The 18,604-nt window shown below is 48.8% G+C and overlaps 1 protein-coding gene across 1 annotated transcript; it reads left to right on the top strand.

The window, feature by feature from the left end:
- Positions 1-18,449, top strand: LOC135507245 (H/ACA ribonucleoprotein complex non-core subunit NAF1-like). Its single transcript, XM_064926841.1, has 8 exons — positions 1-137; positions 6,964-7,537; positions 8,017-8,110; positions 9,183-9,265; positions 11,296-11,456; positions 13,632-13,683; positions 15,568-15,679; positions 18,054-18,449. Exons 2-8 carry the CDS (start codon positions 7,241-7,243, stop codon positions 18,353-18,355), a joined length of 1,101 nt encoding a protein of 366 aa, XP_064782913.1. The 5' UTR covers positions 1-137; positions 6,964-7,240; the 3' UTR covers positions 18,356-18,449.
- The last annotated feature ends 155 nt before the right edge of the window (positions 18,450-18,604 follow it).

The following is an 18,604-nucleotide window of genomic DNA, read 5'->3' as shown; positions in this document are numbered from 1 at the left end:
AAGTTCCACAACCCGGAAGACAACAAGACCACGTTGTTTCCGAATCAAAACGTGTTGCGAACAGCAGAGTAACGTTACTGAGAGTAGCAGAGAGCAGACTGCAGAGAGAACAGCTTTGTAGCCTTAACTACTCGAACGTAAGTCCATCTTCATCTACACGTTTGCAATATGATAAACAACATTGTAATAATGCCACCGGTATAATACAGAATTGGCGATACAATACCAAGGACAATTTAAAACGCTGACTAACAGTAACGTTATCTGGTTCTGAGAATGCCAACCAAGCTACATAACTGTTTTATTAACTAGTGGACCAGCTAACGTTAGCTAGCTACGAGTTTAACTCCTGTGCTATGAACTCCGATTGTAAAACGTATTTCTTCAATATATATGGCTGGTATACTAGCTATACAGCTAGTTCTAAAGTTAGCGAATACCAGAAATCAAATCAAATTTTATTTGTCACATACACATGGTTAGCAGATGTTAATGCGAGTGTAGCGAAATGCTTGTGCTTCTAGTTCCGACAATGCAGTAATAACCAACAAGTAATCTAACAATTCCTAAACTACTGTCTTATACACAGTGTAAGGGGATAAAGAATATGTACATAAGGATATATGAATGAGTGATGGTACAGAGCAGCATAGGCAAGATACAGTAGATGGTATCGAGTACAGTATATACATATGAGATGAGTATGTAAACAAAGTGGCATAGTTAAAGTGGCTAGTGATACGTGTATTACATAAGGATGCAGTCAATGATATAGAGTACAGTATATACGTATGCATATGAGATTAATAATGTAGCGTAAGTAACATTATATAAGGTAGCATTGTTTAAAGTGGCTAGTGATATATTTATCACTAGCCCTCACCTCCTCCCTGTAGGCCGTCTTGTCGTTGTTGGTAATCAAGCCTACCACTGTTGTGTCGTCCGCAAACTTGATGATTGAGTTGGAGGCGTGCGTGGCCACGCAGTCGTGGGTGAACAGGGAGTACAGGAGAGGGCTCAGAACGCACCCTTGTGGGGTCCCAGTGTTGAGGATCAGCGGTGAGGAGATGTTGTTACCTACCCTCACCACCTGAGGGCGGCCCGTCAGGAAGTCCAGTACCCAGTTGCACAGGGCGGGGTCGAGACCAAGGGTCCCGAGCTTGGAGGGTACTATGGTGTTGAAAGCCGAGCTGTAGTCGATGAACAGCATTCTCACATAGGTATTCCTCTTGTCCAGGTGGGTTAGGGCAGTGTGCAGTGTGGTTGAGATTGCATCGTCTGTGGACCTATTTGGGCGGTAAGCAAATTGGAGTGGGTCTAGGGTGTCAGGTAGGGTGGAGGTGATATGGTCCTTGACTAGTCTCTCAAAGCACTTCATGATGATGGAAGTGAGTGCTACTGGGCGGTAGTCGTTTAGCTCAGTTACCTTAGCTTTCTTGGGAACAGGAACAATGGTGGCCCTCTTGAAGCATGTGGGAACAGCAGTCTGGTTTTAGGGATTGATTGAATATCTCCGTAAACACACCAGCCAGCTGGTCTGCGCATGGTCTGAGGGCGCGGCTGGGGATGACGTCTGGGCCTGCAGCCTTGCGAGGGTTAACACGTTTAAATGTTTTACTCACCTCGGCTGCAGTGAAGGAGAGACCGCATGTTTCCGTTGCAGGCCGTGTCAGTGGCACTGTATTGTCCTCAAAGCGGGCAAAAAAGTTAATTAGTCTGCCTGGGAGCAAGACATCCTGGTCCGTGACTGGGCTGGATTTCTTCCTGTAGTCCGTGATTGACTGTAGACCCTGCCACATGCCTCTTGTGTCTGAGCCGTTGAATTGAGATTCTACTTTGTCTCTGTACTGACGCTTAGCTTGTTTGATAGCCTTACGGAGGGAATAGCTGCACTGTTTGTATTCAGTCACATTACCAGACACCTTGCCCTGATTGAAAGCAGTGGTTCGCGCTTTCAGTTTCACGCGAATGCTGCCATCAATCCACGGTTTCTGGTTAGGGAATGTTTTAATCGTTGCTATGGGAACGACATCTTCAACGCACGTTCTAATGAACTCGCACACCGAATCAGCGTATTCGTCAATGTTGTTATCTGACGCAATACGAAACATGTCCCAGTCCACGTGATGGAAGCAGTCTTGGAGTGTGGAATCAGCTTGGTCGGACCAGCGTTGGACAGACCTCAGCGTGGGAGCTTCTTGTTTCAGTTTCTGTCTGTAGGTAGGGATCAGCAAAATGGAGTCGTGGTCAGCTTTTCCGAAAGGGGGGCGGGGCAGGGCCTTATATGAGTCGCGGAAGTTAGAGTAACAGTGATCCAAGGTTTTTCCACCCCTGGTTGCGCAATCGATATGCTGATAAAATTTAGGGAGTCTTGTTTTCAGATTAGCCTTGTTAAAATCCCCAGCTACAATGAATGCAGCCTCCGGATAAATGGTTTCCAGTTTGCAAAGAGTTAAATAAAGTTTGTTCAGAGCCATCGATGTGTCTGCTTGGGGGGATATATACGGCTGTGATTATAATCGAAGAGAATTCTCTTGGTAGATAATGCGGTCTACATTTGATTGTGAGGAATTCTAAATCAGGTGAACAGAAGGATTTGAGTTCCTGTATGTTTCTTTCATCGCACCATGTCTCGTTAGCCATAAGGCATACGCCCCCACCCCTCTTCTTACCAGAAAGGTGTTTGTTTCTGTCGGCGCGATGCGTGGAGAAACCCGTTGGCTGCACCGCTTCGGATAGCGTCTCTCCAGTGAGCCATGTTTCCGTGAAGCACAGAACGTTACAGTCTCTGATGTCCCTCTGGAATGCTACCCTTGCTCGGATTTCATCAACCTTGCTGTCAAGAGACTGGACATTGGCAAGAAGAATGCTAGGGAGTGGTGCACGGTGTGCCCGTCTCCGGAGTCTGACCAGAAGACCGCCTCGTTTCCCTCTTTTTCAGAGTCGTTTTTTTGGGTCGCTGCATGCGATCCATTCCGTTGTCCTGTTTGTAAGGCAGAACACAGGATCCGCGTCGCGAAAAACATATTCTTGGTCGTACTGATGGTGAGTTGACGCAGATCTTATATTCAGTAGTTCTTCTCGACTGTATGTAATGAAAGCTAAGATGACCTGGGGTACTAATGTAAGACATAACACGTAGAAAAACACAAAACTGCATAGTTTCCTAGGAACGCGAAGCGAGGCGGCCATCTCTGTCGGCGCCGGAAGTATGAAGTAACCAATGGGGCGGGTTAGTTAACCCTAACCCACTGATTGGACCAAGCATGCCATGACTACATTCTGAATAAGGGGCACGTTGAGAGTAATCTATCCTATGTGAAGCCATTTATCCGCAATAGAGGAGTTTGTAGTTCACGCTAAAAATAAAGTACATCCATTGAAACGGATACAAACGGTGGAACTAATGCCACATGTAGACTAGACGCTACTAAACACATTTGGAATGTTGTTACTGGAGGTCGATGATTAATCAGAATGGCCGATTACATTGCACTCCACGAGGAGACTGCGTGGCAGGCTGACGACCTGTTATGCGAGTGCAGCAAGGAGCCACGGTAAGGTGCTAGCTAGCATTAAACGTATCTTATAAAAAACAATCAATCTTAACATAATCACTAGTTAACTACACATGGTTGATGATATTTCTAGTTTATCGTGTCCTGCGTTGCATATGATCGATGCGGTGCCTGTTAATTTATCGAATCACAGCCTACTTCGCCAACGGGTGTTTTAACAAGCGCGTTTGCGAGAGAAAAAAAAGCGCTGTCGCTGCAGCAATGTACCTAACCATAAACATCAATGCCTTTCTTAAAAGTCAATACACAAGTATATATTTTTTAACCTGCATATTTAGTTAATATTGCCGGCTAACATGAATTTCTTTTCACTAGGGAAGTTGTCACTTCTCTTGCGTTCTGTGCAAGCAGTTTGGGCTGCCTGGCTCGTCGCGAACTGTGTGAAGACCATTTCTTCCTAACAAAGACCATAATTATAATTTGCCAGAATTGTACATAATTATGACATAACATTGAAGGTTGTGCAATGTAACAGCAATATTTAGACTTAGGGATGCCACCCGTTAGATAAAATACGTAACGGTTCCATATTTCACTGAAAGAATAAACGTCTTGTTTTCGAAATTATAGTTTCCAGATTTGACCATATTAATGACCTAAGGCTCGTATTTCTGTGTGTATTATAATTAAGTCTATGATTTGATAGAGCAGTCTGACTGAGCATTGGTAAACAGCAGCAGGCTCGTAAACATTCATCCAAACAGCACTTTCCTGCGTTTGCCAGCAGCTCTTCACTGTGCTCTTCAAGCATTGCGCTGTTTATGACTTCAAGCCTATCAACTCCCGAGATTAGGCTGGCAATACTAAAGTACCTATTAGAACATCCAATAGTCAAAAGGTATATGAAATACAAATGGTATAGAGAGAAATAGTCCTATAATAACTACAACCTAAAACTTCTTACCTGGGAATATTGAAGACTCATGTTTAAAGGAACCACCAGCTTTCATATGTTCTCATGTTCTGAGCAAGGAACTGAAACGTTAGCTTTCTTACATGGCACAAATTGCACTTTTACTTTCTTCTCCAACACTTTGTTTTTGCATTATTTAAACCAAATTGAATGTTTCATTATTTATTTGAGGCTGAATTGATTTTATTGATGTATTAAGTTAAAATAAGTGTTCATTCAGTATTGTTGTAATTGTCATTATTACGATTAGTGGTCGACCGATTAATTTGGGCCGATTTCAAGTTTTCATTTTTTAAATTATTTTATTTCAACTTTATTTAACCAGGTAGGCCAGTTGAGAACAAGTTCTCATTTGCAACTGCGACCTGGCCAAGATAAAGCAATGCAGTTCGACACATACAACGACATAGAGTTACACATGGAGTAAAACAAACATACAGTCAATAATACAGTATAAACAAGTCTATATACGGTGTGAGCAAATGAGGTGAGATAAGGGAGGTAAAGGCAAAAAAAGGCCATGGTGGCAAAGTAAATACAATTTAGCAAGTAAAACACTGGAATGGTAGATTTGCAATGGAGGAATGTGCAAAGTAGAGAGAGAAATAATGGGGTGCAAAGGAGCAAAATAAAATAAAACAATAAAATAAATACAGTATGGAAAGAGCAAGTTGTTTGGGCTAAATTATAGGTGGGCTATGTACAGGTGCAGTAATCTGTGAGCTGCTCTGACAGTTGGTGCTTAAAGCTCGTGAGGGAGATAAGTGTTTCCAGTTTCAGTGTTTTTTGTAGTTCGTTCCAGTCATTGGCAGCAGAGTACTGGAAGGAGAGGCGGCCAAAGAAAGAATTGGTTTTGGGGGTGACTAGAGAGATATACCTATACTATGGGAGATGCTATGTTGACCAGCGAGCTGAGATAAGGGGGGACTTTACCTAGCAGGGTCTTGTAGATGACACTGAGGAAGTACAGTTCCCGCTCAGCCCAGTCAAAACTGTTCGCTGCTCTGGCCCCCCAATGGTGGAACAAACTCCCTCACGACGCCAGGACAGCGGAGTCAATCACCACCTTCCGGAGACACCTGAAACCCCACCTCTTCAAGGAATACCTAGGATAGGATAAAGCAATCCTTCTCAACCCCCCTTAAATGATTTAGATGCACTATTGTAAAGTGGCTGTTCCACTGATGTCCGAAGGTGAATTCACCAATTTGTAAGTCGCTCTGGATAAGAGCGTCTGCTAAATGACTTAAATGTAAATGTAATGACATGGAGCCAGTGGGTTTGGCGACGAGTATGAAGCGAGGGCCAGCCAACGAGAGCGTACAGGTCGCAGTGGTGGGTAGTATATGGGGCTTTGGTGACAAAACGGATGGCTGTGATAGACTGCATCCAACTTGTTGAGTAGGGTATTGGAGGCTATTTTGTAAATGACATCACCGAAGTCGAGGATTGGTAGGATGGTCAGTTTTACAAGGGTATGTTTGGCAGCATGAGTGAAGGATGCTTTGTTGTGAAATAGGAAGCCGATTCTAGATTTAATTTTGGATTGGAGATGTTTGGCATTGAAGGGTCATAACAATCGGAAATCTGTATTTTTGGACACCGGTTTTGCTGAATTATTATTATTATTTTTTCACCTTTATTTAATCTTTATTTAACTCGACTTCGACCCTCCACACCAACATGGGTGGAACCCAACAAAAGCTTACCGTTTTCCCATCCTCTCCAATCCCATTAACAGCACCATCGTCTCCATAAGCAAGTCTCCTCTATCTGCCCTACCGGTCTTCACACGACTCAACACTGCAGCCCAATCAGAGCAGATCACCACTCTGAACAAGTCTCCTCTATCTGACCTACCGGTCTTCACACGACTCAACACTGCAGCCCAATCAGAGCAGATCACCACTCTGAACAAGTCTCCTCTATCTGACCTACCGGTCTTCACACGACTCAAAACTGCAGCCCAATCAGAGCAGATCACCACTCTGAACAAGTCTCCTCTATCTGACCTACCGGTCTTCACACGACTCAACACTGCAGCCCAATCAGAGCAGATCACCACTCTGAACAAGTCTCCTCTATCTGACCTACCGGTCTTCACACGACTCAACACTGCAGCCCAATCAGAGCAGATCACCACTCTGAGCGGTTCCACCTCCTCCACCCTGGTTTGGTAACTGAACAGGTTACTGTTTGACTGAGCCATAGATACTAGATGAGAGCTACTTTATTGCTTAGTGGTTGTGTGGGCAGAGAATCCAGGTCCAGATTGTACAGATCAACACTGTGGTTTGTGAGGCAACCAGGGGTGTATTCATTAGTGCACAAAGTACAACAAAGTTTTGCAACAAAACTAGGCCTAAGCGTTTCTTAGCCCTCACGCTTTGTTCCGTTTGCGTCTGTAAGCTTCCGTTCTGTGTGGTTCCTAGTGACTATTACCCAGCTGATTGTAGCTGTCTTTGTCCCCAGGTGTGATAGTCTCTACCCAGCAACGGGATGGAGGCCCAGCCAGAGGAGGCGGCTTTGGTACCGGAGGTTCTTCAGAGCTCAGCACACGGAGAGGAACTGGAACTGAACAACGGTACCAGCACCAAGCACCTGGAGGACGGATGCACAGCTGAGACAGAACCTCAGGGACTGACCTCCGGGACCTCAGACAGCCGTTTACCGGGAGAGTTAACGGGAGGAGCAGAGGAGATGGAGGTTACAGAGAATCTCAGCTCTGTCTCGAGCTCCGAGCTGGAAGATGGAACCACACACACACACCTTCCCCAGGACCCCCACCAATACCTCTCCCAGGACCCCCCCCAGGACCCCTCTCAGGACCCCCCAGGTACTGCTGATGTTACAGGACGGTGTGTGTGTCAGGGACCAGCGGGACAGCAGCAGCTCCTCCTCAGACAGTGATTCAGACTCCTCTTCCTCCGGTGTGACGCTGGCTGTTGTGTTAGGTCAGGCAGATGAAGATGATGATGACGACGAAGGCTTCAGTCGGGCAAGGAAACCCTGTTCCATCAAAACCCTGGATGAGATCCTGCCTGAGGTACCCCTGACCTCTCTCTAACCCCTGGCCTCTCTCTAACCCCTGGCCTCTCTCTAACCCCTGGCCTCTCTCTAACCCCTGGCCTCTCTCTAACCCCTGGCCTCTCTCTGACCCCTGGCCTCTCTCTGACCCCTGGCTTCTCTCTGACCCCTGGCTTCTCTCTAACCCCTGGCCTCTCTCTGACCCCTGGCCTCTCTCTAACCCCTGGCCTCTCTCTAACCCCTGGCCTCTCTCTGACCCCTGGCCTCTCTCTAACCCCTGGCCTCTCTCTAACCCCTGGCCTCTCTCTAACCCCTGGCCTCTCTCTAACCCCTGGCCTCTCTCTAACCCCTGGCCTCTCTCTAACCCCTGGCCTCTCTCTGACCCCTGGCCTCTCTCTAACTCCTGACCTCTACTCTGGGAATTCAGAACTTCATGTGAGTAAAAATAAAATGAGCGCTGTATTCACGTGAAAATGAAATGTGTGTTTGTGTGTGTAGGAGTTGCCTGCTGTCGAGGAGTTGACGGTTGTTCTACCAGAGGAGGCGGAGATACTGCCCCTAGGATCAGTCACCAGTATCATCCAACAGCTGGGTTAGTCCCTCCCCCTAGGACCAGTATCATCCAACAGCTGGGTTAGTCCCTCCCCCTAGGACCAGTATCATCCAACAGCTGGGTTAGTCCCTCCCCCTAGGACCAGTATCATCCAACAGCTGGGTTAGTCCCTCCCCTAGGACCAGTATCATCCAACAGCTGGGTTAGTCCCTCCCCCTAGGACCAGTATCATCCAACAGCTGGGTTAGTCCCTCCCCCTAGGACCAGTATCATCCGACAGCTGGGTTAGTCCCTCCCCCTAGGACCAGTATCATCCGACAGCTGGGTTAGTCCCTCCCCCTAGGACCAGTATCATCCGACAGCTGGGTTAGTCCCTCCCCCTAGGACCAGTATCATCCAACAGCTGGGTTAGTCCCTCCCCCTAGGACCAGTATCATCCAACAGCTGGGTTAGTCCCTCCCCTAGGACCAGTATCATCCAACAGCTGGGTTAGTCCCTCCCCCTAGGACCAGTATCATCCAACAGCTGGGTTAGTCCCTCCCCCTAGGACCAGTATCATCCAACAGCTGGGTTAGTCCCTCCCCCTAGGACCAGTATCATCCAACAGCTGGGTTAGTCCCTCCCCCTAGGACCAGTATCATCCAACAGCTGGGTTAGTCCCTCCCCCTAGGACCAGTATCATCCAACAGCTGGGTTAGTCCCTCCCCCTAGGACCAGTATCATCCAACAGCTGGGTTAGTCCCTCCCCCTAGGACCAGTATCATCCAACAGCTGGGTTAGTCCCTCCCCCTAGGACCAGTATCATCCAACAGCTGGGTTAGTCCCTCCCCCTAGGACCAGTATCATCCAACAGCTGGGTTAGTCCCTCCCCCTAGGACCAGTATCATCCAACAGCTGGGTTAGTCCCTCCCCCTAGGACCAGTATCATCCAACAGCTGGGTTAGTCCCTCCCCCTAGGACCAGTATCATCCAACAGCTGGGTTGGTGACTGAATGCCCCTGACCCCTCTTGGTGACTGAATGCCCCTGACCCCTCTTGGTGACTGAATGCCCCTGCCCTTCACATTACACCCCCCTGACCCCTCTTGGTGTCTGTTGTGTTTCCTCAACAGTGATCATTCAGTCATTGAAGGACACGCCCCCTCTGAAGGACGACAGCGTCATCTTCAACTCTGATAGGCTGGCCGTGGGCAAGGTAAGAGGGGCTCCCGGGGAGGAGTGCTCAGAATACCCCCCTCCCACACACACAGTCCTCCTCCTCAGGTATTTGAGGTGTTCGGGCCGGTCTCCAGTCCCTTCTATGTGTTGAGGTTTAACTCTCTCTCCTCCTCAGGTATTTGAGGTGTTCGGGCCGGTCTCCAGTCCCTTCTATGTGTTGAGGTTTAACTCTCTCTCCTCCTCAGGTATTTGAGGTGTTCCAACCGGTCTCCAGTCCCTTCTATGTGTTGAGGTTTAACTCTCTCTCCTCCTCAGGTATTTGAGGTGTTCGGGCCGGTCTCCAGTCCCTTCTATGTGTTGAGGTTTAACTCTCTCTCCTCCTCAGGTATTTGAGGACCGGGCCGGTCTCCAGTCCTTCTATGTGTTGAGGTTTAACTCTCTCTCTCCTCCTCAGGTATTTGAGGTGTTCGGGCCGGTCTCCAGTCCCTTCTATGTGTTGAGGTTTAACTCTCTCTCCTCCTCAGGTATTTGAGGTGTTCGGGCCGGTCTCCAGTCCCTTCTATGTGTTGAGGTTTAACTCTCTCTCTCCTCCTCAGGTATTTGAGGTGTTCGGGCCGGTCTCCAGTCCCTTCTATGTGTTGAGGTTTAACTCTCTCTCTCCTCCTCAGGTATTTGAGGTGTTCGGGCCGGTCTCCAGTCCCTTCTATGTGTTGAGGTTTAACTCTCTCTCCTCCTCAGGTATTTGAGGACCGGTCTCCAGTCCCTTCTATGTGTTGAGGTTTAACTCTCTCCTCCTCAGGTATTTGAGGTGTTCGTCCCGGTCTCCAGTCCCTTCTATGTGTTGAGGTTTAACTCTCTCTCTCCTCCTCAGGTATTTGAGGTGTTGGGTTAGTCTCCAGTCCCTTCTATGTGTTGAGGTTTAACTCTCTCTCTCCTCCTCAGGTATTTGAGGTGTTCGGGCCGGTCTCCAGTCCCTTCTATGTGTTGAGGTTTAACTCTCTCTCTCCTCCTCAGGTATTTGATGTGTTCGGGCCGGTCTCCAGTCCCTTCTATGTGTTGAGGTTTAACTCTCTCTCCTCCTCAGGTATTTGAGGTGTTCGGGCCGGTCTCCAGTCCCTTCTATGTGTTGAGGTTTAACTCTCTCTCCTCCTCAGGTATTTGAGGTGTTCAACGGTCTCCAGTCCCTTCTATGTGTTGAGGTTTAACTCTCTCTCCTCCTCAGGTATTTGAGGTGTTCGGGCCGGTCTCCAGTCCCTTCTATGTGTTGAGGTTTAACTCTCTCTCTCCTCCTCAGGTATTTGAGGTGTTCGGGCCGGTCTCCAGTCCCTTCTATGTGTTGAGGTTTAACTCTCTCTCCTCCTCAGGTATTTGAGGTGTTCGGGCCGGTCTCCAGTCCCTTCTATGTGTTGAGGTTTAACTCTCTCTCCTCCTCAGGTATTTGAGGTGTTCGGGCCGGTCTCCAGTCCCTTCTATGTGTTGAGGTTTAACTCTCTCTCCTCCTCAGGTATTTGAGGTGTTCGGGCCGGTCTCCAGTCCCTTCTATGTGTTGAGGTTTAACTCTCTCTCCTCCTCAGGTATTTGAGGTGTTCGGGCCGGTCTCCAGTCCCTTCTATGTGTTGAGGTTTAACTCTCTCTCCTCCTCAGGTATTTGAGAGTGTTCGGGCCGGTCTCCAGTCCCTTCTATGTGTTGAGGTTTAACTCTCTCTCTCCTCCTCAGGTATTTGAGGTGTTCGGGCCGGTCTCCAGTCCCTTCTATGTGTTGAGGTTTAACTCTCTCCTCCTCAGGTATTTGAGGTGTTCGGGCCGGTCTCCAGTCCCTTCTATGTGTTGAGGTTTAACTCTCTCTCTCCTCCTCAGGTATTTGAGGTGTTCGGGCCGGTCTCCAGTCCCTTCTATGTGTTGAGGTTTAACTCTCTCTCCTCCTCAGGTATTTGAGGTGTTCGGGCCGGTCTCCAGTCCCTTCTATGTGTTGAGGTTTAACTCTCTCTCCTCCTCAGGTATTTGAGGTGTTCGGGCCGGTCTCCAGTCCCTTCTATGTGTTGAGGTTTAACTCTCTCTCCTCCTCAGGTATTTGAGGTGTTCGGGCCGGTCTCCAGTCCCTTCTATGTGTTGAGGTTTAACTCAGAGAGTGACATCGCAGAGAGAGGAGTGAAGCTGAAGGACTCCATGTTCTACGCCCCGTCTCTCACCGACTACACCCTCTATATCCTCACTGAGCAGCTACAACGGTCAGTACACACCGACTACACCCTCTACATCCTCACTGAGCAGCTACAACGGTCAGTACACACTGACTACACCCTCTATATCCTCACCGACTACACCCTCTATATCCTCACTGAGCAGCTACAACGGTCAGTACACTGACTACACCCTCTATAACCTCACTGAGCAGCTACGACGGTCAGTACACACTGACTACACCCTCTATATCCTCATTGACTACACCCTCTATATCCTCACTGACTACACCCTCTACATCCTCACTGAGCAGCTACAACGGTCAGTACACTGACTACACCCTCTATAACCTCACTGAGCAGCTACGACGGTCAGTACACACTGACTACACCCTCTATATCCTCACCGACTACACCCTCTACACCCTCACTGAGCAGCTACAACGGTCAGTACACACTGACTACACCCTCTACAACCTCACTGAGCAGCTACAACGGTCAGTACACTGACTACACCCTCTATATCCTCACCGACTACACCCTCTACATCCTCACTGAGCAGCTACAACGGTCAGTACACCGACTACACCCTCTACACCCTCACTGAGCAGCTACAACGGTCAGTACACACTGACTACACCCTCTATATCCTCACCGACTACACCCTCTACACCCTCACTGAGCAGCTACAACGGTCAGTACACTGACTACACCCTCTATATCCTCACTGAGCAGCTACAACAGTCAGTACACACTGACTACACCCTCTATATCCTCACCGACTACACCCTCTACACCCTCACTGAGCAGCTACAACGGTCAGTACACTGACTACACCCTCTATATCCTCACTGAGCAGCTACGACGGTCAGTACACACTGACTACACCCTCTATATCCTCACTGAGCAGCTACAACAGTCAGTACACTGACTACACCCTCTATATCCTCATTGACTACACCCTCTACATCCTCACTGACTACACCCTCTATATCCTCACTGAGCAGCTACAACGGTCAGTACACACTGACTACACCCTCTATATCCTCACTGACTACACCCTCTATATCCTCACTGAGCAGCTACAACGGTCAGTACACACTGACTACACCCTCTATATCCTCACTGACTACACCCTCTATATCCTCACTGAGCAGCTACAACGGTCAGTACACACTGACTACACCCTCTACATCTTCACCGACTACACCCTCTATATCCTCACTGAGCAGCTACAACAGTCAGTACACTGACTACACCCTCTACATCCTCACTGACTACACCCTCTATATCCTCACTGAGCAGCTACGACGGTCAGTACACTGACTACACCCTCTATATCCTCACCGACTACACCCTCTATATCCTCACTGACTACACCCTCTATATCCTCACTGACTACACCCTCTATATCCTCACCGACTACACCCTCTACATCCTCACTGAGCAGCTACAACGGTCAGTACACTGACTACACCCTCTATATCCTCATTGACTACACCCTCTACATCCTCACTGACTACACCCTCTATATCCTCACTGACTACACCCTCTACATCCTCACTGAGCAGCTACTACGGTCAGTACACTGACTACACCCTCTATATCCTCACTGAGCAGCTACAACGGTCAGTACACACTGACTACACCCTCTACATCCTCACTGAGCAGCTACAACGGTCAGTACACTGACTACACCCTCTATATCCTCATTGACTACACCCTCTATATCCTCACTGACTACACCCTCTATATCCTCACTGACTACACCCTCTATATCCTCACTGACTACACCCTCTATATCCTCACTGAGCAGCTACAACGGTCAGTACACTGACTACACCCTCTATATCCTCACTGAGCAGCTACAACGGTCAGTACACTGACTACACCCTTTATATCCTCACTGACTACACCCTCTATATCCTCACTGACTACACCCTCTACATCCTCACTGAGCAGCTACAACGGTCAGTACACTGACTACACCCTCTATATCCTCACTGAGCAGCTACAACAGTCAGTACACACTGACTACACCCTCTATATCCTCACTGACTACACCCTCTACATCCTCACTGAGCAGCTACAACGGTCAGTACACACATGTATAATTGAAGCTGACGTGTTTGTGTGTGTGTGTGTGTGTGTGTGTGTGTGTGTGTGTGTGTGTGTGTGTGTGTGTGTGTGTGTGTGTGTGTGTGTGTGTGTGTGTGTGTTTAGGTTGAAAGGCTCCGACGCCTCCTGGAAGAACGACCAGGAACCACCACCAGAGGTGAGGAACACACATTACTGATAATGCCACACAGGCCCTAGGCTACCTGCCGCCAAACGCTCAAACCGCTAGGTTACCTGCCGCCAAACGCTCAAACCGCTAGGTTACCTGCCGCCCAACGCTCAAACCGCTAGGCTACCTGCCGCCCAACGCTCTAACCGCTAGGCTACCTGCCGCCCAACGCTCTAACCGCTAGGCTACCTGCCGCCAAACGCTCAAACCGCTAGGTTACCTGCCGCCAAACGCTCAAACCGCTAGGTTACCTGCCGCCAAACGCTCAAACCGCTAGGTTACCTGCCGCCAAACGCTCAAACCGCTAGGTTACCTGCCGCCAAACGCTCAAACCGCTAGGTTACCTGCCGCCAAACGCTCTAACCGCTAGGCTACCTGCCGCCAAACGCTCTAACCGCTAGGCTACCTGCCGCCCAACGCTCTAACCGCTAGGCTACCTGCCGCCAAACGCTCAAACCGCTAGGCTACCTGCCGCCCAACGCTCAAACCGCTAGGCTACCTGCCGCCCAACGCTCTAACCGCTAGGCTACCTGCCGCCAAACGCTCAAACCGCTAGGTTACCTGCCGCCAAACGCTCAAACCGCTAGGTTACCTGCCGCCCAACGCTCAAACCGCTAGGCTACCTGCCGCCCAACGCTCTAACCGCTAGGCTACCTGCCGCCCAACGCTCTAACCGCTAGGCTACCTGCGCCGCCAAACGCTCAAACCGCTAGGTTACCTGCCGCCAAACGCTCAAACCGCTAGGTTACCTGCCGCCAAACGCTCAAACCGCTAGGTTACCTGCCGCCAAACGCTCAAACCGCTAGGTTACCTGCCGCCAAACGCTCAAACCGCTAGGTTACCTGCCGCCAAACGCTCTAACCGCTAGGCTACCTGCCGCCAAACGCTCTAACCGCTAGGCTACCTGCCGCCCAACGCTCTAACCGCTAGGCTACCTGCCGCCAAACGCTCAAACCGCTAGGCTACCTGCCGCCCAACGCTCTAACCGCTAGGCTACCTGCCGCCCAACGCTCTAACCGCTAGGCTACCTGCCGCCAAACGCTCAAACCGCTAGGTTACCTGCCGCCAAACGCTCAAACCGCTAGGCTACCTGCCGCCAAACGCTCAAACCGCTAGGTTACCTGCCGCCAAACGCTCTAACCGCTAGGCTACCTGCCACCCAACGCTCTAACCGCTAGGCTACCTGCCGCCCAACGCTCTAACCGCTAGGCTACCTGCCGCCCAACGCTCTAACCGCTAGGTTACCTGCTACCTGCCGCCAGAGGACTGACTATCAACAAACAACACAATTGCTGATTAGATGAAGCCTTCTCAGTGTGGTTGAGGGTATGATGTTGTGTTGCTTACTGAATATATTTATACTAAACAGTATGTAGTATGATTAGTACAAAGTGCATATAATTTTAGTAAGATTTCGGGGACACACTTGTATTGTGTTGGTGCATCTAAGATGTCAAGACAAATTTCTCTTTGGATAATAAAGTTTCTCTCCTCTTCCCTTTCCCCCTCTCTCCGCTGTCCTGTCCTCTCGTCTCTCCTCTCTCCGCTGTCCTGTTCTCTCGTCTCTCCTCTCTCCGCTGTCTTGTCCTCTCGTCTCTCCTCTCTCCGCTGTCCTGTCCTCTCGTCTCTCCTCTCTCCGCTGTCTTGTCCTCTCGTCTCTCCTCTCCCCGCTGTCCTGTGTCCTCTCCTCTCTCCGCTGTCCTGTCCCCTCTCGTCTCTCTTCTGTCCTGTCCCCCCTCGTCTCTCCTCTGTCCTGTCTCCTCTGTCCTGTCCCCTCTCGTCTCTCCTCTGTCCTGTCCCCTCTCGTCTGTCCTCTGTCCTCTCGTCTCTCCGCTGTCCTCTGTCCTGTCCTCTTATCTCCCCTCTCTCCAGGCGTTAGACTTCAGTGATGACGAGGCAGAACAGAAGATGAAAAGGAAGAAGAAGAAGGGGAATGTTCAGAAGAGTGAGAGAGAAAGAGGACAGAGAGCTGACCAACAACCAGGTCAGACACAACATACACTGTTTCTGGTCAACTCTGAAACCTCTGTGAATTTCGTTCAGTTCATGTCAGGACGATGTCTGGAGTGTGTTGAAGGCCATTGGTGGAAATTCTCCCGGAGAATCTGATGGTCTCGTCGGCTTGACCTCCTTTTGACACGAGCAATTCAAGAGCCAATCAACACAGAGCACATGGGGCGTTCCCAAAGCATATTGTTGGTGACCACGTGGACAGAAAGCACACAGTCTGTATTCGATGGGAAGAAAATGTTGTGGGTGACAGTGCAAAGCATCAGATTAGGGGAGAATGGGGCTGTGTCACACTGTTAACTGGGGTGTATCCCAACACCAGTAGGTCTATAGGTTATCTTATCATAGATAACTATGATGCTAATTTCCACATGGCTTGACCAAGCAAACCACGATGCTAATTTCCACATGGCTTGACCTAGCAAACTATGATGCTAATTTCCACATGACTTGACCAAGCAAACCACGATGCTAATTTCCACATGGCTTGACCTAGCAAACTATGATGCTAATTTCCACATGGCTTGACCTAGCAAACTATGATGCTAATTTCCACATGGCTTGACCAAGCAAACCACGATGCTAATTTCCACATGGCTTGACCTAGCAAACTATGATGCTAATTTCCACATGGCTTGACCTAGCAAACTATGATGCTAATTTCCACATGGCTTGACCTAGCAAACTATGATGCTAATTTCCACATGGCTTGACCTAGCAAACTATGATGCTAATTTCCACATGGCTTGACCTAGCAAACTATGATGCTAATTTCCACATGGCTTGACCTAGCGACTCAGAAATACACACATTCACCTCTAAAATACACACATTCACCTCTAAAATACACACATTCACCTCTACAAATACACACATTCACCTCTACAAATACACACATTCACCTCTAAAATACACACATTCACCTCTGAAATACACACATTCACCTCTAAAATGCACACATGCACCTCTAAAATGCACACATTCACCTCTAAAATGCACACATTCACCTCTAAAATGCGCACATGCACCTCTAAAATGCGCACATTGACCTCTAAAATGCACACATTCACCTCTAAAATGCACACATGCACCTCTAAAATGCACACATGCACCTCTAAAATGCGCACATGCACCTCTAAAATGCACACATGCACCTCTAAAATGCACACATTCACCTCTAAAATGCGCACATGCACCTCTAAAATGCACACATGCACCTCTAAAATGCACACATTCACCTCTAAAATGCGCACATGCACCTCTAAAATGCACACATTGACCTCTAAAATGCACACATGCACCTCTAAAATGCACACATGCACCTCTAAAATGCACACATGCACCTCTAAAATGCACACATGCACCTCTAAAATGCACACATGCACCTCTAAAATGCACACATGCACCTCTAAAATGCACACATTCACCTCTAAAATGCACACATTCACCTCTAAAATGCACACATGCACCTCTAAAATGCACACATTCACCTCTAAAATACACACATTCACCTCTAAAATGCACACATTCACCTCTAAAATGCACACATTCACCTCTAAAATGCACACATTCACCTCTAAAATACACACATTCACCTCAATGTTTTGAGATGCTGACATGGATTTAGCAGGTGGGTGACCTCTTGCGATGTCGTCCCACATTAGAATCTCCATTTGATAGGATTGTAGATTGGGAGAGACACCAACATGTGGAACCCCCTGCCCCAGTCTCCCCTATTCAGTTATTAGACTGGGTATTGGGCTGTACAGCACTCTGTAGATTGGGAGAGACACCAACATGTGGAACCCCCTGCCCCAGTCTCCCCTATTCAGTTATTAGACTGGGTATTGGGCTGTACAGCGCTCTGTAGATTGGGAGAGACACCAACATGTGGAACCCCTGCCCCAGTCTCCCTATTCAGTTATTAGACTGGGTATTGGGCTGTACAGCACTCTGTAGATTGGGAGAGACACCAACATGTGGAACCCCTGCCCCAGTCTCCCCTATTCAGTTATTAGACTGGGTATTGGGCTGTACAGCGCTCTGTAGATTGGGAGAGACACCAACATGTGGAACCCCCTGCCCCAGTCTCCCCTATTCAGTTATTAGACTGGGTATTGGGCTGTACAGCGCTCTGTAGATTGGGAGAGACACCAACATGTGGAACCCCCTGCCCCAGTCTCCCCTATTCAGTTATTAGACTGGGTATTGGGCTGTACAGCGCTCTGTAGATTGGGAGAGACACCAACATGTGGAACCCCCTGCCCCAGTCTCCCCTATTCAGTTATTTGACTGGGTATTGGGTATAACCCCTGTGTGTGTGTGACCTCATTTTCTTTCTCTTCCAGATAGAGATTCCGTCACCAGACCACAGGTGTCCCAGAGGCCTTTGCAACAGAGTCGTCCACCCCGCCGTGACAACTGGGGTCCCCCACCCCGATACGAAGGGGCTCCGTACTACACACACCAGCCCCACTACCCCTACCCTCCCCCCTACCAGCCCCAGTACTTCCCCCTCTATCCTCCCCCTCCTCCCCCCCACATGTCCTTCCCCTGGTCCCCTCCCCCCTCTCACCCCTACCACAACCTCCCCTTCTCTCACCTCCCCCCTCCTCCCCCACCGCCCACTGGCCCCTATCCTCCTGAGTGAGGACACAACTAGTGACTGTACACCTCACTGACACTCATCAGCGTTGTTTGACCAAATCAACACATTAAAGTATATTTTTACTGTCTGCATTTCATATCTGTTTTAATAGTTTCTGTTCTTAAATCCCCGGTAGTAGAGACTATTGTAGTGATGATGATAACAGCTCTCTACAGTTTAATTAACAAATATGACCCTGTTCTGATACCCTCCTCTCTGTATCTGAGAGCTGTTGGCTATATGACCCTGTTC

Source organism: Oncorhynchus masou, chromosome 20 (assembly GCF_036934945.1).
Source record: "Oncorhynchus masou masou isolate Uvic2021 chromosome 20, UVic_Omas_1.1, whole genome shotgun sequence".
Classification (NCBI taxonomy): Eukaryota; Metazoa; Chordata; class Actinopteri; order Salmoniformes; family Salmonidae; genus Oncorhynchus; species Oncorhynchus masou.
The sequence above is the reverse complement of the archived record's forward strand: the minus strand, read 5'-3'. Positions and strand labels throughout refer to the sequence as shown.